Source organism: Chlorocebus sabaeus, chromosome 22 (assembly GCF_047675955.1).
Source record: "Chlorocebus sabaeus isolate Y175 chromosome 22, mChlSab1.0.hap1, whole genome shotgun sequence".
Classification (NCBI taxonomy): Eukaryota; Metazoa; Chordata; class Mammalia; order Primates; family Cercopithecidae; genus Chlorocebus; species Chlorocebus sabaeus.
In genome coordinates, this window is record NC_132925.1 from 75,945,491 (window position 1) to 75,962,922 (window position 17,432).

Here is a 17,432-nt window from a genome sequence, read left to right on the forward strand (position 1 = left end):
ACTTCATATGCATAAATGCCTAATATGTATCTACATAGATATATCTATAGATAAATCTTCAACATTTACTCTTTTATAGGATGATACAAGTTGTGGATTAAATTTAATATAAAGATAAGGGTAACATATTTTTTGTTTTCCTACTATAGACAGACATTGTGCTCCTTTGTATACTTTTATTTCCCTTAAGTTTCCCAATATTTCTACAAAGTAGTTTTATTCCCATTTTACAGATGAAGTCGAATGTTGGTCTTATGTGAATATACACACATGCACACACAGTAAGCACTGGGTGGACTAACCAAAACATTGGCTCCAGTTTTTGTTTTTTTTTTTTCCTGGCCCAGGCAGTTGACTGTGAGATGTGCTTAGACTAAAGAGGGATAGGGCTGAGTGGGAGGAGGGCCTGTGAATGCCTGGACAGGGGATTCCCTGTGCTGCCAGAACTAGGGGTACCACACTCCTACTTGTGCCACCCCAGTGTTGGCATTGGCCCCTGTTCTTTCCTAACCAAGTCGTCTGCTCAGTCCTAACCTGCCTTCTAGGACTTGTGATTCTTTTTTTTTTTTTTTTTTTTTTCTGTTTTGAGATGGAGTCTCATTCTGCCACCCGGTCTAGAGTGCAGTGGTGAGATGTAGGCTCACTGCAAACTCTGCCTCCAGGGTTCAAGCAATTCTCCTGTCTCAGCCTCCCAAGTAGCTGGGATTACAGGCGCACACCACCACGCCCAGCTAATGTTTGTATTTTTAGGAGAGACAGGGCTTCAACGTGTTGTCCACGCTGGTCTCGAACTCCTAACCTCAAGTGATCTGCCCACCTTGGCCTCTCAAAGTGCTGGGATTACAGGCATGAGCTACTGTGCCTAGCCAGGACCTGTGATTCTAATCTCTCCTTTTTAGTTCAGGCCATGTTAGCTCCTAACTGTATATGCTTTGGTAGCCTCCTAACTAGCCTCCCTGCCTCTGGGCTTTTCCCAGTTACAATCCATTTTGTACATCCTCCTAAAAATTCTGGCCCATGAATCTTTAGCAACTCCCATTTTCCTACCAGCAAGGTGTACAAGTATAGTATTTACTGGTGCAGACTCCCAAAATCTGACCCCCAACTGCCTATATATCTTTGGGTCCTGCTATTTGTCTTCACTCATCCAGGCTCCCTAGTGTTCTAACACACTCATGCCCCAGATTCAGCCTTTCATTCCCCACCAAGCCTCTGCTGGAGCACAGCTTTCTCCCTGCCTGGGGTGAGAAGAAGGAAAGGATTTCAGCTTTCTTTTTTAACAACAGCTAACAGGTCTTGAGTACTCCTATGGCTCAAAATTCAAATAATATAAAAAGATCATCTCCAATCTTCCAGTCTGTTCCCCATCCACCCCACTTATACTGCCTTCTCTCTTGGTGTAGCCCCTTATATTAGTTTTTTGTATATCCTTCCAGGGTATCTATACTGCTCAGCACTGCACTAGTAGGGCTCCTTGTGCCCATTTGACGGGTCTCTGTCTGGGCTTCTAGGCTGTCCACAACATCCTTTGAAATCTAAGTGGATCTCTTGGAAGGTCAGAGAACAACTTGCACTCTGCATGCCTGCAGAGTTAGCATCATATAGATGCTGCCAAGTTTTATGGCTGTATCTTCCCAAGTAGTGGGTCAAGTTGCACTTGGGCCTTCTTGAACCACGGCTGGGGTGGCTGAGGAGCACTGTACTGGAATGCAGGGAACAGAGACCCAAGGTAGCTCTGGGTAGCATACCTATGGAGGGCACCCTAGGTCAGTCCTCCAAAACCATTCTGCCCTCCTAGAGTTCTGGGCCTGGGTGTGTGGTGGGAGGGACAGCCTTGAAGTTTATTTTTCAGTTTAAAGATCTCAATTGGCTTTATTCTCGAGTCTAGACTTGGTCCACACATCATTCCATAAAATGGAATAAGTGTTCCAATGAGCTGAGCAGCAGAGGCTGGCTTTATCTACAAAGAAGGGCTAAAGAAAGTAGAAGCACAGAACAGATAGCATATGAGTCATTTCAAAGCTACTCTTCTTGTAAGGTGGGGACAGAGAGGCCAGCAATAGAAAAAACTGATTAGTTAACATGAGGTTATTTCAGCCTACCTTTTTTGTAGAGAAGCAAGGACTGAAGTAGAAGGAACTTCATTATTATGCCCACTGAAGATTTAAACTGGCCTCTTTGGGAAATCAGCTGTTATCCTTCTCTTCTGATCTCTTAGAAGGTTGGGTAACAACTTAGTCTAGGTTTGGAGGCATGAAACTTTAGCCTGGGTAACTCCATTTTGAGTTTTAGTCTGGTCCATTGGGACATAGTACAAGAACTTAGTCCGAAACAGTGGCCTCCTGTAATTTTTATTTGACAGTTTGCCCTTTTGGTTAGGTTGTTATGTAGGTGAGAGTGTAATCAAAACTTAGGTCATCAGTACTACTCAGTTGCCATCATTTTGAGTTTCTAGTCTCAGCATGTGTTTATAGCTTATTGTGTCCTCCCCATTATTATAAGTTTGTTTGAGTTTTTGTTGTTCCAGCTAGAGGCATACCATCTGATGTTTGACAGATGGCTCTCTGGAAACATTTAAAACTTTTTGAGAAGGTACAGTACACCAGGGAGACTACTGTTGTGATTAGCAGGTGGAAAATATGAAGAGTTTGGAGCTTTCTCCTTAGCCAGGATCCCCATGAGCCAAACCAACTAAAATCAAATAGCTAGATGAGGAGTCTACATGTTTTAACAAAGTAATCTGCTCTACAACACCCAATGTATTTATGTGCAACAAGAAATATCAGTTGCTGCCGGGCACGGTGGCTCACGCCTGTAATCCCAGCACTTTGGGAGGCCGAGGTGGGCGGATCACAAGGTCAGGAGATCGAGATCATGGTGAAACCCCGTCTCTACTAAAAATACAAAAAAATTAGCCGGGCGCGGTGGCGGGCACCTGTAGTCCCAGCTACTCGGGAGGCTGAGGCAGGAGAATGGCATGAACCCGGGAGGCGGAGCTTGCAGTGAGCCGAGATCACGCCACTGCACTCCAGCCTGGGAGACAGAGGGAGACTCTGTCTCAAAACAAACAAACAAAGAAATATCAGTTGCACAGATTGATCCCTGTTTAATTAGTTGGTAAGATAGCCTCCCATGACTATCTTAAATTAAAGCAGAGGTCAGGTGCAGTGGTCTCACGCCTGTAATCCCAACACTTTGAGAGTCTGAGGGAGGTGAATTGCTGAGGTCAGGAGTTTGAGACCACCCTAACCAACATGGTGAAACCCCATTTCTACTAAAATACAAAATTTAGCTGAGCGTGGAGGTAGGCGCCTGTAATCGCAGCTACTAGGGAGGCTGAGGCAGGGGAATTGCTTGAACCCAGGAGACGGAGGTTGCCGTGAGCCAAGATTGTGCCACTCTACTCCAGGCTAGGCGACAGAGCGAGACTCACTTCAAAAATAAAATAAAATAAAATAAAATAAAATAAAATAAAATAAAAATAAATTGCACAGATTGCTCCTTGTTTAGTTGGTAATCTAGTATCCCATGACTATCTTAAATTAAAGCAGAGGCCAGGTGTTGTGGCTCACGCCTATAATCCCAGCATTTTGGGAGGCCAAGGTAGGTGGATCATTTGAGGTCAGGAGTTTGAGACCAGCCTGGCCAACATGGTGAAACCCTGTCTCTCTTAAAAATAAAAACAAAATTAGCTGGATGTGGTGGTACGTGCCTATAATCCCAGCTACTTGGGAGGCTGAGGTAGGGGAATTGCTTGAACCTGGGAGGCAGAGGTTGCAGTGAGCCAAGATCACACCACTGTACTCTAGCTTGGGCAATGGGAGTGAGACTCCATCTCTAAGTAAGTAAGTAAGTAAATAAATAAATAAATAAATAAATGCCGGCAGTCCCAAGTTACTTCTAGGAAGTACTGATTGTGAAATTGTATAGCATTATCCTGTCAAGGTAAAGAAGTAGGCATAAATAAGGAATAATTAAGAGTAAGAGACTTATGATGGGGAGTCTTATTCCAATGGTCTTGGGAAAAGTTGTCCACAACATGAAGTCGACAACTTCTCATCCTGATTTGGAGTTTGATTGTCTCTGATGTGACATCAGGCATTCTGGTGAATTCTTTATGTGGCATATGTATCAGGTATGAGACATCTCCCCTGAAATTTACATCGAGTTGTCCAGCTTTAGCTTATAGGGCTTGAGAAACAGCCGTTTTTGTTATTTGAGAGTCTTAGCCAGATATAAGAATTCAGAATCCAGTCTAGTCTGCTAATAAAAAAAAAAAAAAGGAGAAAAAGGAAAAAGAAAGCAAAAACGATGAGCCAGGCTACAATCTAATAACAAGGCCACTATAACTTTTTTTAACATAATTTTTTTCTCTACATTTACCCTCATTTCTACAAAAGATAATTGCCGACCAATTTGTCTGATTATTTATAAAAGTGCAGCAAGAATAACTACATAGCCATCTTTTAAATTTGCTTTGCTGCGAACTTTGACAAGGAATCTCAGATTAGACTTTTAGAAACCTCTCAATGTTAGGAAGCCAAATGAAGGCACATATCAGACTTTGCCTGCTATATCTAGTACCTTGAGGTTCATGGGCCTGCCAGGAAGTGACAACCTTTACTCATTCACTATAATGCTGAGAACCTTTGAAGCTAGGCATTCTTTTTTTTTTTTTTTTGAGATGGAGTCTCACTCTGTCACCCAGGCTAGAGGGCAGTGACGCAGTCTTGGCCCACTGCAACCTCTGCCTTCTGAGTTCAAGCAATTGTGCTGCCTCAGCCTCCCGAGTAGTTGGGATTACAGGCTGATGCCACAACACCCGGCCAATTTTTGTATTTTTAATAGAGACAGGGTTTCACCATGTTGGCCAGAATGGTCTCAAACTCCTGACCTCAGATGATTCACCCACCTCGGCCTCCCAAAGTGATGGGATTACAGGCGTGAGCCACCATGCCCAGCTGAAGCTAGGCATTCTAAGCACATTTTCAAATATGGTATTCCTGTCAGAGCCTTGATAATATAACCAGTGTTTCCAATTTTATCTTGTTAAAGAGAACAGATTCTTTATTGAACTTACGCAGACAACCAAATTGCCATAAAAATAACAGTACTAACAAATAGTTTCCAAATTCTGGAGGTATCATCAGGTAGAAAGGAAAAGCAAATGTTTCTATTTTTATTCATAAAAGTATGCTTTACCAAATTGCTGTAAACTATACATAGCTTTCAAAAAGAAGTTTCCTTAAATCTGTAAAACAAAATATTAAAAGAACCAGCAATGTTTCAAATAAAGAAACCATGAAAACCCATAGTTTTTATTTATCAGTTCAATCATTCTCATGTAATTAATTCATTCTCTGTTTGATCTTGGTTAGCAGTTTTACAAACCCATCAGATTTGTAGACCAAAAAGTGTCTGAGACAAGTCTTAATAGATTTAGGAGTTTATTTTGCCAAGGTTAAAGACATGCCCAGGACACAGCATCAGGAGGTCCTGAGATGTGCCGAAGGTGGTTGAGTTACAGCTGATTTTATATATTTTAGGGGGACAGAAGTTACAGGCAGACATCCATGAATACACGTAAGATGTATATTGGTTCAGTACAGAAAGACAGGACAACTGGAAGGTGGGGGGTGGGGAGGACTTCCAGCTCCTAGGTGGAGTTGATTTTCTGATTGGTAATTGGTTAAGTTATGATCTAAAGACCTGGAATCAATAGAAAGGAATTTCTGTGTTAACATAAGGGGTTGTGGAGGCCAAGGTTCTTATAGACGTGAAACCTTCAGCTAGCAGGCTTCACAGAGAATAGATGGTAAATATTTCTTATCAGACTTAAAAAGGTGCCAGACTCTTAGTCAATCTCTGGATCAGGAAAAGACCTGGAAGGGAAGGGGATTCTCCACTGAATGTAGATTTCCCTGACAAGAGACAACTTTGCAGGGCCATTTTTAAATACATCAAAGAAATATATTTCGGAGTAAAATACTTCAATTTCTTTCAATGTCTGCTGTCATGTGATGTATCTTATTGGTACAAAGAGTCTGTTTGGTCAGTCTTAAGATATCTATTTTAATGCTCATGCTGGTCAGTTGTGCCTGAATTCTAGAAGGAGGGTATAATGAGGCATTCTGACCCTACCCCCATTCCCATCATGGCCTAAACTAGTTTTTCAGGTTTACTTTGGAAAGCCTTTGGCCTGTTGAATGGGGATCCATTCAATTGAGTGAAGGGCTTAGAATTTTATTTTTAGTTTACAGTTTCTTCATTAAAATTTTGGAAATTTTGTCCAATGGTATAAACTAAAAGTCATGTCAGAGTTTCTTTTTTTTTTTGAGACAGAGTCTCACTCTGTTGCCCAGGCTAGAGTACAATTGCACGATCTTGGCTCACTGCAACCTCTACGTCCTGGGTTCAAGCAGTTCTCCTGCCTCAGCCTCCTGAGTAGCTGGGATTACAGGCACGCAACCCTACACCCAGCTAATTTTTATATTTTTGGTAGAAACAGGATTTCGCCTTGTTGGCCAGGCTGGTCTCAACTCCTGACCTCAAGTGATGTGCTCGCCTCTGCCTCCCAAAGTGCTGGGATTACAGGCGTGAGCCACTGCACCCGGCCTTCTTTTCATTCTTCTGATATAGCTTTTTGGAGACACAGCACTTTAGGATTATAATTGCTTGCAAAAGCTTTCATAAAAGGCATTAGAACCAAAACAGTTCACTGTTGACAACATGACTTAAAATGGCCATGGTTAAAACCTGATGAGAGTTCATTATAATAATGATGAAATTGACAAGGAAATTTGGTTATTTTTCAACCAAAATTATGACTGATAGCATTTATACCAATACATACCAGATTTATAGGAACTTTTTTTGTCACAGGGTGGGTGGGAAGCCTGATTTTAGGGGCTTTCCTGGAAAATTTTTTCAGCAGTCCTTTTTCCAATGTCCTGGTTGTTTGCACAAATGGCAGTGAATTTTTTGAAACTGCTCTTTTAGGGATTGCTCATTTGGGGAAGCATCCTAGGACAGGCCCAAATGTCATTCTAGGTTGTCGGTTGCCATGGAGCTGAAATACTTGGGGAATGGCTTTTCAAAAGGTAATCTGCAGTCTTTTGGGTTTTGCCTGACCCATAAGTAGATTGGACAGAGCTTGCTGGGTACTTGATAGAATTCTCAGGAGACTACCACTCTGCCTCTTTCATCCATATGGGGCTCCCTAGATTATACCAATACATGTACTAGTTGGTACAAATCAAGTATACTGGGGTTATAAATTACCAGTAAGGCCAGGCATGGTGGCTCGTGCCTATAATCCCAGCACTTAGGAGGCCAAGGTGGGTGGATCACCTGAGGTCAGGAGTTTGAGACCAGCCTGGCCAATATGGTGAAACTGCGTCTCTACTAAAACTACAAAAAAATTAGCCGGGCGTGGTGGCGGGTGCCTGTAATCACAGCTACTCGGGAGACTGAGGCAGGAGAATAGCTTGAACCCAGGAGGTGGAGGTTGCAGTGAGCAGAGATCGCGCCATTGCTCTCCAGCCTGGGCAACAAGAGCGAAACTCCATCTAAAAAAATAAAAATTTTAAAATAATGAGTTACTAGTAAGACCCTGAATTCTTCAGAAAACTTGTGAAATTCTTCTGTAGGTTTAGGAAAATCTTGAACTGTGGCCCTGAAGTCCATTTTTGTCCAGGGAGTACAAGTCACTTGGGGATTATCTCCTGATTTTTCAAATGATTCTCTTATAAGGAAACTGTTTAACTGCTTTTTTCAGGGAAGAATGGCAATTCAGACAAAGCAGACTGAATACTTAGGAGTAGATTGTAAATATTCAGGCAAAGTAAGAGAGAAGGAGGCAGTAGGAGTTACATCAGTTTTACCATCCTTGGTAAGGGAGTATCTTCCATTTCCAGCTTTTCATTAGCTCTTTACAGTGAATCTTTTTAAAAGGTGATTTTAGAGCACTGTTGTCTCTTTGAGGCTTCTGAATACCAATAAGAATTCTGTTCTCTCTGAGTAATTTGGGAGGCTTGGGGTTTGAGTGCACTTCTTAGATGAATAGTCTTTTTCATCTGGAACATTCCATGTAATGGCATCATAATTCTGAATTATCTTTTGTAAGATTTTGCCATTTGTAAATATCTGTAGCTTCCAGAACCAGAAACCTCATACACAAAAAAGGCAGATTGGCCAGAAGGCACGGTACTCAGATCTTTAGAAATTAAAGAAACCATTTGATGTTGGATATTGGGTCTTCCAAAGCCAAAATGGCTTTGGCTTTGAGATTGCCTTGACCCACTGAGCCAATGATGTTTCAGTTTCTTTTTTGTCTGACCCAGTCAGATGCCTGAGGCCTCCCTCATCTAAACATGTAAGAAAAAACACACATACCTATGAATTCCAAAAGCCAGAGTTCATGCCCCCCTTCACCCCATGGTAATAACCACTTGCTGTGACTGCTGTTGGTTACCTTTACTACTGCAGCCCTCTGTGTTAGCCACAAAGAGTGTAACCCACATTTCCCTCCGGCCATATGCTGGTCACCAATGGGATGCAACCCATATTTCTGTCCAGCCACATTCTTCAGGGCTTGACCCACGCCTTTTATGGCATCATGCATATCACCAGAGTGGGAGCCAAAACAATGTAGCCCTTGCCAGTGACTTGTCAGCCACTATGAACCCAGAAGTCATGTGCCCTGCCACAGTACAAACTAACCCTAGGTACTCCAAAGTCAAATGTTCTCTCACAGCACAAACTAACCTTAATACCCCCAAAGCCAAAGATATCAGTGAGCTTAAATGCTTAAGAGAGCAGAGCTCAGATCTGAGAGGGACTTAACCCTCAGGGCTATGTGAAGGAGATAGTACCCCCACCCCCCACCCCCAAAAAAGAAGGTTAGCATCACCTTTTCCTGTGTTCCTCAAGGAGTCTCAGGTCATCAGCTGTCTCCAGGTCCTTTTGTGGTCATCTGTCAAAAGACAAAATTACAACAAATTTAAAGACTTTATTTTAAGTCTTTACTTATGATTCTAGACTTGGGCAACACTTGCCACTTCCACATTTTCAGATATTTGTTATAGCAACAGCCACACTGCCAGTACGATTCTGTCTTATTCTGTTTTCCGAGGCTGTGACAGAATACCAGGGAATGGGTAATTTATAAACAATAGAAATTTATTTGACTCATGGTTCTAGAGGGTGGGAAATTCAAGATCAAAGGGCCAAATCTGGTGAGAGTTTTCTTGCTGTGTCATAACATGGCAAAAAGTATCACATGGCAAAGGAGAGCGTGAGATGGAGAAAAGAAATGGAGCTGAACTCACCCTTTTATCAGGAGCTCACTCCAAGATTACTAACCTATTTCTACAATAGCCGCATAAGCCTGTTCATCAGGGCAGAGCCCTAATGACCTAATCACCTCTTCAGTCACCTCTTCAGGGTTCCCCCTCTTAAAACCGGCATGATGGCAATTAAACTTCCTTCTTTTTTATGTGTTTATTTTAAACTGACAGATAACATTGTGTGTTTTTGTTGTGTACAGCACGATTTGTTGAAGTATATATACATTGTGGAGTAGTTAACTAGCTAATTAACAAATGCATTACCTCACAGAGTTCTCATTTTTGTGATGAGAGCCTATAACATTCACTCTTTTTATATTTTTCAAGAATACACTATATCATCATTAACTGTAGTAACCTTGCTGTACAATTAGATCTCTTGAAATTTATTCCTCCTGCCTAACTGTAAGTATGTATCTTTTGACCAACATTTCCCCAACCTCCTTCTCCCTAGCCACCCCAGCCTTTGGTAACCACCATTATACTCTCTACTTCTGTGAGACCAACTTTTTAAGCTTCCATATATAAGTGTGATCATGCATTATTTATATCTCTGTGCCTGCCTTATTTCACCTAGCATAATGTTCTCTAAGTTCATCCATGTTGTTGAAATGACAGGGTGTCCTCCTTTTTATGGCTGAATAGTATTTCATTTTATATGTGTGTATGTGTATGTGTATATATATATGTGTGTGTTTAAGTGTATGTGTATATGTGTATACACATACACACATATATATACACACACACACACACCACATCCACAATTTTTTGTTTTTTTTTTGAGACAGAGTCTCACTCTGTCACCTAGGCTGGAGTGCAGTGGTGCAATCTTGGCTCACTGCAAGCTCCGCCTCCCAGGTTCACGCCATTCTCCTGCCTCAGCCTCCTGAGTAGCTGGGACTACAGGCGCCGACCACCACGCCCAGCCAGTATTTTTAGTAGTGAGGGAGTTTCACTGTGTTAGCCAGGATGGTCTCGAACTCCTAACCTCGTGATCCACCCACCTTGGCCTCCAAAAGTGCTGGGATTACAGGCGTGAGCCACCACGCCCAGCCCACATTTTTTTTTTATTCATTCATCTGTTGGTGAACACCCAAGATGATTCTGTACCTTAGCTATTGTGAATAAGGCTGCTATAAACGTTGGAGTGCAGATACCTCTTTGACATACTGATTTCATTTCCTTTGGACACATAAACAGTAGTGGGATTGCTGGATCATATGGTAGTTCTATTTTTAATTTTAAAGTAATTATTGAGGCCTGGCACAATGGCTCATGCCTGTAATCCCAGCACTTTGAGAGGCCAAGGTAGGCGGATCATTTGAGGTCAGGAGTTTGAGACCAGCCTGGCCAAGATGGTTAAACTTCATCTCTACTGAAAATACAAAATTAGCTGGGCATGCATGGTGACACATGCCTGTAGTCCCAGCTACTCGGAAGGCTGAGGCAGGAGAATCGCTTGAACCCAGGAGATAGAGGTTGCAGTAAGCCGAGATCACGCCACTGTACTCTAGCCTTGATGAAGGAGTGAGACTCCGTCTCCAAACAAACAAACATATATACATACATTTTTTGGGTGGGTTGGGGCAGGCACAGAGGCTCATGCCTGTAATTCCAGCACTTGGGAAGCTGAGGCATGTGGATCACTTGAGTTCAGGAGTTTGAGACCAGCCTCGGTAGCATGGTGAAACTCTGTCTCTACAAGAAATACAAAAATTAGCTGGGCATGATGGCTTGCACCTGTAGTCACAGCTGCTTGGGAGGCTCAGGTGGGAGGATGGCTTGAACCCAGTAGCTGGAGGTTGCAGTGAGCTGAGATCATGCCACTGCATTCCAGCCTGGGTGACAGAGCCAGATCAGTGGTGAATTCTGATATTTTAGTGCACCTCTCACCTGTGTAGTGTACTACACAAGTAGTGTGCTTATACTCAAGGTACCCAATGTAGTTTTTTTTTTCCCTCACCCCTCTCCCAACCTCCACCTTGTGAATCTCCAGAGTCCATTATGTCACTCTGTATGTCTTTGTGTCCTCATAGCTTAGCTCCCACTTATAAATGAGAACATACAGTATTTGATTATCCATTCCTATGTTACTTCGCTTAGAATAATGGCCTCCAGCTCCATCCAGGTTGCTGCAAAAGATGCTATTTCATTCCTTTTTATGGCTGAGTTGTATTGCTTGGTGTATAGATACCACATTTTCTTTATTCACTCATTGATCAGTGGACACTTAGGTTGTGAATTCTCCAGCTCATATTTTCAGTTTTTTGAGGACTCTCCATTTTGTTTTCCATAATACCTGTACTAATTTACATTCCCACCAATAGTGTATAAGGGTTCTGCTTTCTTCACATCCTCACCAACACTTGTTATTGTTTGTCTTTTTGGTAATAACCTCTCTCAGTGGGGTGAGCCAGTATCTCACTGTGGTTTTGATTTGCATTTCCCTGATTAGTGATGTTGAGAATTTTTTCATATACCTGTTGGCCATCTGTATGTCTTCTTTTGAGAAGTGTCTATTCAGGTCGTTTCAATGGCTGTTAAATTTCAACATGAGTTTTGGAGGGGACATTCAAACCACAGCATCAAACTTTAATCTCTGTTACATATGTTAATATTTTTTTCCTCTCAATCAGGGCACTCACTCTCCAGTTTGCCTCAGATACTGTTTTCCTATTACTTGAATGTATTTACATTTGAAATCCCCAGTCCTCACTAGAGTTGGAGATCCAGGCATGTGGGGAAAAAATGGTATTTCTTGGAGACTTGAGAACACAGATAAGACTAACAAAGGAACTGTTGAATACCATCAGTGCCACCAGATTCACCCACTAGATGCTTCTTTTTAATAAGGTTAAAACATTTGTAGTAAGAAAATTCTATTAATATTTATTTTCTGCATTTTAATCTCTTCAAGGACTATGTTTTATTTGTCTCAGTCTTTTCAGATAATGTTAGTGGTTAAAAAACTGAAAGCATTAGTTTGTATTTTTAAAATGTAAAATTAAAACACTTGATGAATATGTAGCTTGAGCAGTCTGTCAAAGCCATGACTCTGAGAACCAAACCCAATTCTAAAAATGTTTATCTGATGTTATCACAGAATATATTTTAAAACTGGAGCCATCTGCCTTCCAAAGTTTATCTCCGCTGCACCTGCGCTCAAAAATACTTCTGCCTACACACAGGAACTATTGTTTAAAGATTTTGCTGTTGATTCAGCATGGAGGCTCTCCAGGAATTATTCACACTTTAAATTTGTTTTAAAAAATAATGTCTACTATAAAAAACAAAACAGAAAACCCCCCAAATTCTACAAAGACATACAGGAAAATTATATCTTTTCCCACCTCTATCTGTAGTCCCTCTTACCAGAAATAACCACTGTTACAAGTTTCTTGTGGATCCCTCCAAGGATAGTCTCTGAATATACACATGCATGTGTGATGCACATGTGCACACATGCAAAGCCTCCTTTTTCTGCACATATGGCAACATATTGTATATGCTTTTCAATACCTGTTTTGTTTTCATTTTATTTAACATATCTAAGGAGAGTATTTTGGTATCAGTATATCTGCACTATTCTTTTGGCTCATACTATGACATTATGTGAATGTTTAATCATTTAATCAGTTTCTTACTGATGAATAGGTTTGCAATCTTTCTACTATAAATAGCACCACTAAGAACATTCCTTTATGTCTGTCTTTGTGCATGAGTGCACTTCTATAGGACAAATTTCTAGAATTGGAATTATGGGGTCAGAAAGGTATGTGCGTTTTTAATTTTATTTGTCATTGTTTGGTGGCCCTACAAAGAATTACCAGTTTGCATTTTATTAGTGTATAAAAGTGCAGTTTTCTAACACCCTTGCCCAACCGTTTTATCAGATCTTTTGCCAATCTGATAGATGAAAAATGATGTTTTACTATGGTTTTAATTTGCCTTGCTCTTGTTATGATCCAGCATCATTTTGTCCAGGAAAGAACACTAGCTCAGGACTGCCAGGCAGACAGATTTGGACCCTGCTTGTTGGCCATCATTGTCATCTACACTGTTTTTTGTTTTTGTTTTTGTTTTTGTTTTGTTGTTCTTCTCTCTCTCTTTTTCTTTTCCTTGGGGCGAAAGGCAGACAGTATTGTTTTAAAAAAAAAAAAAAAAATCCTCATGGGGAAAGAAACCTTACAGATAACTATATATATACTTTTTAAATTTAATTTTATTTTTATTTTTTATTTTTTTCAGAGACAGCTTCTCGCTTTGTTGCCAGTAGGCACTGGAGTCCAGTGGTGAGATCATGGCTTACTGCAACCTTGATCTCCCAGGCTCAAGTGATCCTCCTACCTCAGCCTCCCAAGTTACTGGGACTAATAGGCACATGCCACCACACCGAGCTAATTTTTATTTTTCACAGGGTCAGAGTCTCACTGTGTTGCTCAGGCTGGTCTCAAACTCCCGGTCTCAAGCGATACTCCAGCCTCAGCCTCCCAAACTGTTGAGATTACAGGCATTAGCCACCACACCCAGCCTTAAATTATATGTTTATCTAACAAATCCATTACTTTTTCCCTGACCCATCTCATTCTTTTTTCCTAGTTTGCTACTACATCTTTTAAATATTTCCTATCTATTCCTTTTATCAATGCCTCTCACCAACCAAAAACATGAGCATTTGAACTTCTGTCTGTCTGGGCAGGTTATTTTATTTCCTTCATTGTACCTGAAGATTATTTCCACTCAACAACCCAGTAGACTGCCAACTCTGTAAGGACATCTTTTCACTGCTATTACTCCAGCCCCTAGAACAATACCTGACACACGATAGTCATGCAATAACTTTCTTTTTCCTTTACTATATAAATATTTTTTATTATGTGCAGTAACATAAAATATGCATAACAAAATTACCATTTTAGTTTGCCATTTTTAAGTGTACAGTTCAGTGGCATTAAATACATTTACATTTCAATAATTTTCTTTTGAATAAACAAATGAACAGTCATACTGGTTATTTGTGCTTGAAAGTTACCAAGAGCCAGATGGTAACATTGCCCTTCTTTCCTGCAGATGAAGTTATACGGAAGCGTCTCCTCATTGATGGAGATGGTGCTGGAGATGATCGGAGAATTAATCTGCTAGTGAAGAGTTTCATTAAATGGTGCAACTCTGGGTCCCAGGAAGAGGGGTATTTCATTTCACTGTTGTTTCCATACCAATGTCCTAATGTGATTTTAGGCCATATATTGAGGTCCTGTGAATAGATCAAATTTTCACTCACCTTAAATGTCCAGTAGAGTCAACTCTTAATCGAGAGTAGATTTTCTTGGCCTTTTCTTCTCTTCAGAGGCCTCCCATATGTTTATTAAAACATGGAGAAGGAGGATTGGTAAGGAGAAATGAAGATTAAATTCAGACTCATTAGTTTGGTTACTTTTATGATATAAGTGTTTAATAGGATAAAATATCTAAATGGAATTTTCTCCTTTGCTAATAAAAGGCTGCCGCTATGTATGTATATATTAAGTTGACGCGAAACTAATCGCGGTTTCTGCCATTAACTTTAATACACCAACCTGATACACACACACATACACACAGACACACACACACACACACGTATATCTTTTTTTTTTTTTTTTTTTTCCTTTGAGACAGAGTCTCATTCTATTGCTCAGGCTGTAGTGCAATAATGGCACAATCTTGGCTCACTGCAACCTCCACCTCCCAGGTTCAAGCAGTACTGGTGCCTCAGCCTCCTGAGTAGCTGGGATTATAGGCAGGCACCACCATGCCTGACTAATTTTTGTATTTTTAGTAGAGATGGGGTTGGTTTCACCATGTTGGCCAGGCTGGTGTCGAACTCCTAGCCTTAAGTGATCTGCCCACCTTGGCTTCCCAAAATGTCAGAATTACAGACATGAGCTACCACGCTCAACTATATTTATTTATTTTTTAACATAGTAAACTTTTCCTCATTTGAATTTGCTTTCCATATAAATGATTTTATAGAGTGAAAAAATTGTGGGAACAGAACTGTGAAGTTAAAAAAACATCTTAAAGTATTTTTTAGTCTTTTAAACAAAATTCAAATAATTGTTTGAATAAAACGTGCATTGATAAGAACAGCAGTCCCATCTTTGCATTTGTAACTAAAGTAGTTAAATTCAAGAATACTACATTTGATAAAAAGAAAACTTAAGGGACAGATATTCTAAATTAAATAAGCAAATGATTCTCTCAGAACTTGGTATAATTTAATTAGCAAATATTTGCCTGCATTATAACAGTTCATTTTTGTCAGTCCACAAGCATCCTTATTTTGGTTTTCTCTCTTTTTCATTAGGTACAGCCAGTACCAACGTATGCTGAGCACGCTGTCTCAATGTGAATTTTCAATGGGCAAAACTTTACTAGTATATGATATGAATCTCAGAGAAATGGAAAATTATGAAAAAATTTACAAGGAAATAGGTAAAGAATCTTAATGTTTCTATCTGTAATTTTATTTTTTATGGTCTAAAGGAAACAATATCTGCTAACAATTTTCTTTGGTGGTAAAAGAATAATAACAATTACTGTATTAATGGAAAGAATACAGTAAATGTTAGCTATAAAAATACATATTCTAACATGATATAGTACTTTGGGTTACAGCTGTTTTTTTAAATTACTAGTGTCTATTTTGTTACCAATAGAATTTAATTTAAAAATGCATTTTAAAATTAAAAATGGATTATTGATTTTGTTACCACTATCTTTTAAAAACCTTCTCATATAGAATGTAGCATAGCTGGAGCACATGAAAAAATTGCTGAGTGCAAAAAGCAAATTCTTCAAGCAAAACGAATACGAAAAAATCGCCAAGGTAAGGGTTTTGAAGGATTTAATGTGCAAATACGTTATTACTGACTACTATTTTCATGCAGTTTTTAATGTTGTGAGGTATAATCTGCAGCCTGAATCAACCTTGATTTAAAAAAAAAATCCAAATTTTAATTCCTTAGAACTATATTATTCTTTAAAATACAGAAGGAGGTCTGTGTTGAAAAGAATGTTTTTGCTGGATTATATTGATTATCCAAGTATTTCTTTTGTTTTTCTCTTTTTTTTTCTTATCCCAGTATTTCTTAAGTATTAAATTTTTACCGTCTTGGACCTTTTTGCCTAAATAATGTTATAGTTAATCAGCAGAGGCGATTTACGTAAATATACTAGATTTATGGTTTGGGTTTTTAGTTTGTTTGTTTAATAGAGCTACTTTCCAAAAAATGAAATGGAAAAGAATTTAAACTCTGTGAGTTTTCATTAAGTACAAAGCAAGCAAACATTTCTAGACGGCCTACAATATCTAATAAGAAGGTTAAAGTTGAGTTTTGTTATAATCTCTTGTTTTTAAGTTAGACTATATCCTTATGTAGTTCCTAAATACTATTTCAAGACAATTTTTAATGTTAGAGGCAATGCTGTTCTTAAAATGTAAATTGAAGAAAAATAAAAATAAAAAATATAATGTGTAATCACAACTGTTACATTGATGTGAAATACTAGAAGAAAATAGAAAATGTTAATGGTTATTTTGAAGTTGTGAGTTTTTATGGCTTAGGTTCTTTTCTCTGTTTTTGTTTTGTTTTGTTTTGTTTTGTTTTACATAGGGCATGTATTATTTTGTAATTCAAAAAATTTGTGTTCAAAAGAATCATACTTTTATTGAATTAATATACTCAGTTCTAAAACAATGAATGTTCACTTTTTAATGAACTAATTAAGATGAAGCTTAATTTCCTCTTTTTAAAAGTTGTTTTTTTCAGTTTAAAATGTGTATGGTGAAGTTTTGGTGCCCTATTTACAGTAAGATATACCAACTTAGTATCAGTTCAAAAGTCATTTAAAAATATTTGGAGTGTTTTTGTTGGTTAATGAGGTTTTTAAGTAAATCCTGCCACTCATCACTCATCACTTCATAAGAAAGGTTAACAGAAGTTACATGACTTATCTTGGAGGTCTCAGTGCAGCAGAAAGTAGAACCTGAATTTTAAGTTATTTGCACGTTTCTGAAATCTTAACTTTTGGAATGAGTGA

At 39.3% G+C, this 17,432-nt stretch overlaps 1 protein-coding gene across 2 annotated transcripts in view; it reads left to right on the forward strand.

The window, feature by feature from the left end:
• The window catches only part of THOC7 (THO complex subunit 7), a 29,942-nt gene that overhangs the window by 9,587 nt on the left and 2,923 nt on the right, over positions 1-17,432 (forward strand). For both annotated transcript variants that reach the window (XM_007984886.3, XM_007984885.3), the window contains exons 2-4: positions 14,421-14,538; positions 15,697-15,824; positions 16,132-16,218. In XM_007984886.3, coding sequence (XP_007983077.1) covers positions 14,421-14,538; positions 15,697-15,824; positions 16,132-16,218 — 333 coding nt within the window. The remainder of the gene's footprint in view (positions 1-14,420; positions 14,539-15,696; positions 15,825-16,131; positions 16,219-17,432) is intronic.